This window comes from Montipora capricornis, chromosome 4 (assembly GCF_036669925.1).
Source record: "Montipora capricornis isolate CH-2021 chromosome 4, ASM3666992v2, whole genome shotgun sequence".
Lineage (NCBI taxonomy): Eukaryota > Metazoa > Cnidaria > Anthozoa > Scleractinia > Acroporidae > Montipora > Montipora capricornis.
This window is the reverse complement of record NC_090886.1, coordinates 7,425,220-7,430,219: the sequence shown is the minus strand read 5'-3', so window position 1 is coordinate 7,430,219 and position 5,000 is coordinate 7,425,220. Positions and strand designations below refer to the sequence as shown.

General features: G+C 42.6%; 1 protein-coding gene across 2 annotated transcripts in view; it reads left to right on the top strand.

The window, feature by feature from the left end:
- LOC138045391 (jouberin-like) overlaps positions 1 to 5,000 on the top strand; it is a 35,430-nt gene that overhangs the window by 15,651 nt on the left and 14,779 nt on the right. For both annotated transcript variants that reach the window (XM_068891877.1, XM_068891878.1), the window contains exons 17-20: positions 1,550 to 1,601; positions 2,774 to 2,859; positions 3,764 to 3,818; positions 4,282 to 4,397. In XM_068891877.1, the coding sequence (XP_068747978.1) occupies positions 1,550 to 1,601; positions 2,774 to 2,859; positions 3,764 to 3,818; positions 4,282 to 4,397 (309 nt within the window). The remainder of the gene's footprint in view (positions 1 to 1,549; positions 1,602 to 2,773; positions 2,860 to 3,763; positions 3,819 to 4,281; positions 4,398 to 5,000) is intronic.

The following is a 5,000-nucleotide window of genomic DNA, read 5'->3' as shown; positions in this document are numbered from 1 at the left end:
TATTGATTTTGGGTTCACGTCTTGTTGTTTTCCTGGCTCCACAGCTATGATGCTGGGGTACGGGGACTCCGATTCCGAGACTGTTTTAGAATTTTTTTTTTCAATCCGACCGACCCACCGACCCACCGACCCACCGACCCAATATGATGAAACACTAAACGAAAAAAAAGGGGATGGCCTTTTGGAAAAAAAAAGAACTAAACTTCAAGGTTTTGACGACCACGTAAGCTTACAACGATGATTCTTTCATTCTTTATCTTCGCTTCAAAATCGCGCGTACCAAACTAGTTGCAGGGTACTTCTAACGCGTTGTACAACGTCATCAATGCGGGATACTTGCAAAATGTCACCTCAAAGTATAATTTTGCACTATGTTAAGTCTTCCGCGATTGTTCCATCTCGTTCACGTCGTACAAAGTGGGCAAAGTATTCTAAAAAAAAGATGGGCACGAGCTGTTTCAGAGTAAAAACAGAAAATGAAAGGTCCGCATTTGAATCCTTACGTTGTCGAGAAAACATCAAATTTGGTGATTTCACGTGGTCATTAGGGACCTTAAGATTCTAGGACAAGGACGAGAACGAGTACGAAATTTGACTGCCCGTTTTTAGTCGAAAAAGATTTATAACCCGGACGATTAATCTTACTCTTTGTTAGCAGTATGGATTGTGGTTATTCTTATTGCTGGCAACTGAGCCTTTTTGCTGATCGAAAAATGCCAAAACTGCTACCGTGTTTTATATGCTAGCGTGTTGTTGACTTGTTTTGACACGACGACATTTTTGCAAAACCTCGTACGTAAAATGACGACGATATCACGTTTTTTCCCGCCAAAATGACGCTGGTTTGCGCGTGCTCACTGTTGTTCTATGAGAGAATGTCGTACTCGTAGTCGTCCTCGTCCTAGAATCTAAAGCTCTCTATTGTTATGCAGAGTACCGCAAAAGTATGTGCTAATGTGTGCTGCACGTGCAGCACGATTATTTTTCCTCTTTTAAGCAATGGCTGTGTTTTCACGTGTGTGTGGCTTTATTGCCGCTCAGTTTGGCAGAGCATGGCAGAAGTCATGGGTTCGAATCCCGTTGAAGCCGCCTGAACTTTTTAAAATAATAAAAATGACTTCAACCAGGTTTTCTGAGCCCGCGAGACTGAGCACCCCCAACAAGCCATTGTTTTAACGAAAACCGCTGGTCAGCAACCTGGTTCTGGTCATTGCTGTCTGAGGTCTTCCGCAATGACCAAAACCAGGTTGCTGACCAGCGGTTTTCGTTAAAAGCATGGTTTGCTGGGGGGTGCTCAGTCACGCGGGCTCAGAAAACTTGGTTGTGGTCATTGTTATTTAAGGTTTTTCGAATGTCTATAAGAGACAATTGCTCGAATTGTTCTGATAAGTGCCAGGACCGCTTCTCCCTTTCGTGCGAGAGTAACCTTTTCACCACTGTTAAGAATGCTCATCACTAGGACATGGTAATTGTGCGGACAAGAGTACATGTAATTTTTCTTAAAGCGGTAAAGAAAACCGTCAAAGATTTTTGTCCAACACATTTGTAGGGATGGAAAAAGCAGTAACGAACCAACAAATTGGAGCAGACTTCCTGGTCAGGTATGGTAAAGGAACGAAAATTCACTTTTACGGCAAATGTTAATTACCTGCAGTGTATTTATCAACTCATTCAGAAAAAAATGGCTGTAGGCCAGCTTCAGTCGTTGCCGACTATGCCGAGGAGTTTCGCCGCCTTTTAAGTTTTTCTAGATTTGCCTCTGGCCTCCCTGATCATGTGATTCCACGACAGGGGCCTGCACGCTGTGTCTCGATGATTACACCCAGATGTCCAGGTAGCAGGGTCTTCTTGGAAGTCCCTTAAATTTTTCTTTAGGACATCCTTATATCTGAGGCGTGGTCTGCCGATGGGCATTGGTCCGTCTTTCAGTACACTATGAAGAGTACAGCGAGGCTAACGAGATTTTGGCATTCTGGCCACTGTCATTAATATATTTTTATTTTTATGTTAATAAGAGCAACTTGCTTCATTTTTGGTATATTGTGCCCATTGTAGCCAGGGTAGAAGGACTTGGTAGTGTTAATACATTACCAAGATGTTATCGACTACACTTACATATGGTTTTTATTCCATACTTAGGGCGCGTTTTATTCACAATTCTGGAATGAGAATGACCAGAATGTCAAATTCGTACGTTTTTCTATTCCGCATTCCTATTCCGGAATGCAGAGAACGCCATTCTATCCATTCTGCTCCCAGGGGCAGAATGAACAGAATGTTGCGAATGAAAATCCAAGATGGCGCACGGCGAGATGAGTGCTGCGGATTCAAATACGTCTCTACCGGAGAAAAAATCAGATTACACTTTTACACAATGAAACATTGCCTCTAATTTTATTTTACCAAAAGTACGAGGTTTTTTTCAGTGACAACATTGTCTGCATTGCCCGTAATTTGAGGGATGTGTCTCCTCTACTTTGTATATAGGCCTGCCAAAATATTCGGCAAATCCGAAACAGTCTCCCTATTTTCTCCCTCCTCTTTATTTACAAGGAAAATTGCTGAGATAGCGGCTGCAATGGCGGCCTCTTCGTCGGCCGCCATATTTGTTACGCAATGTTTACTCGTGCTAGGACCGCGCATCTCGACGGGCGTTTTTTTTATGCAGACAATCAGAATTATTCCTAGCATTCTCTACCAACCATTCTTATTCCAGAATTGTGGATTAAAAAACGCGCCCTTAGTTTCTTTTCTATTTCCGTTAACGTGGCAGGTAAATCGTATTCCCAACAAACAAAATGCTTCTCTGCTGACAGGCAAACGAGGCTGCTTCATCCTCAAGTTTTCTCATAATGGCAGGTATGTCCCTTTGTATGGCATACAGCCATATTTTACTTTCTACGTGCATTTGAAATAAATATAAACCTTCTGCACAATTAAAAAAAACTTCTCAATACACGATGATATTCAAGGCTAGAATTTTGTTGGGAAGTCTCCCACGCTTTTTCGTGTGTCGTCTGGGGTGCAGGGATGGCGCAGTGGCAAACAGCGTGGCCTAATGATTAGGGCGCTTGCCTAGAGATCCAGAGATCCGGGTTCAAGACGCGTTTTGGCCACTTCTTGAATTTGATCCTAGTAGTCCCTTGTATAACGTATCTGCTTCACTTGTAAATACCTATCTAGTTTGTCTCCGTCCAGTTGGGATTCTTAAAGTGATAATTATTGTTTTGTTGTATCATTGAATGTTTCATTGGCCTGACTCCCCAGTGGGGATTGGTCAGTAAAGTATGTGGAAGCAGTGTGGCCCAGTGTATGGTTAGGGCGCTTGCCTCGAGATCCGGAGTTCCTGGGTTCAAGCCTCGCTCTGATCACGTGTTGCATTTGTCCGTGGCTTAACTTCCCAGCTGCACTTGTAAATAGCCAAATGGTTTGCCTCCGGCCAGTCGGGATTCTTAACAGTTGTTGTTGTTGTTGTTCTCTTCCGTCGTTTCGTTGTTTTTCATTGACCCTGAAAAGCCCCAATGGGGAGTGGTCAATTAAGTATGCATCGTTTTGTATGTGTGTGTGAATGTATAACTAGCAGTAATCGTAGATTATAGTGCATCTCCTTGGGGCTTTTGGCAGCTGTATCGGTTCCCATAAAGCATCTTATTCTTTTTACTCCTAGACTGAGTTTTAGGGAGTTGACCTCTCACTCTAGATTACTTGTGGACGAAATCATGTGGTGTTTTCATTTAACGCCTCTATTCACTTCTATCTTCAGATACTTGGCTTGCGGTTGCGCAGACTTGGAGAGTTTTCCTATACTTATTTATGAGGTGAGACCAGGATGAGCGTTAAACTCCAGTCGCTTGCAAAGGAACAGTTAGAAAATATCCTTCAAATGAAAATGTTTGCGCGCGAAAACATGGTAAAATAATTTTGGGGACCGATGTTTTCTCAAGGTGTCGATGTTGTGAAAACAAGTTTATGGTGGAATGCAGTATTCAGCCACGCATGTTTTAGAAGGTCGCATTGTTTTTGAAAGTCTTAAAAGCAGACGAAAAAGCTGAGGTAAACGAGGAAAGACAAGGAGCTGGAGATTGGGAAGGACACTGAAAAGGATATTTCAATTTTAACATATTTTTGAAACTATGTTGGAACATGTTGGACACAAGCATTGAAGCTGACGTTTGATGAAGGAATAGTTTGGTAATTAATTGCCTAAAGCTTTTGTCAAGAAACACTTGTGTTGATTTACCTTATCTCTTTACTCGCTACTTTTCTATTCATACGTGTTAGGTTCCATCTTACGAGGCGCGTGCCCGTCTTCCTGGACATTTCAGCATCATCTATGATCTGTGCTGGTCACCTAATGATCAGGAACTCCTGTCAGCGTCCTCTGATGGCACAGTGAGGTACTGTTACATTACAATTATTACACAACTCCGTCGCTAAGTGGGGGTTGGGTACCTGACACATCCAAGGGCTTCCACTATTGGCAGCCAACTCATTGTTGGAATAAGCAATTTATGACCTAACTTCAGGCAAGAAATGAAACAAATTTCAATGTGAGAAGATTTTCTCGCTAACGTCCTTCAGCGGAGAAAGGAAAGGAAAGGAGCAAAATCAAGCTTTTGTAGGAGCAGTCGTGGCTCAGTTGGCTAGAGCGCGCCTTTCGGAGCGAGAGGTCCCCGGTTCGATCCTCGGTGACTTAAACGTCTGTTTCGACTTTCCTCTGATCTGTGTAGCTATAGCTTTAAATTCCCTTAAAATAGAGCACTGACAGAGGGAGGGGGGTAAAGGGTGCACCGTCGGCTTCCATTGAAACCATCCCCATAGCTAAAGGTATTTCCGACGTTAAATAAAGTTACCTTACCTTTACCTTTAACTGAAATCAACAAAGGTAACGCAAAGCAAATCAATTGAGCTGAAACCAAACAAGCTTCTCTGACTTTTTGCAAACAGTACTTATAAATTTCAGCCTGACGTTTGTCGTAAATTTAATGCTAAATCCCTCT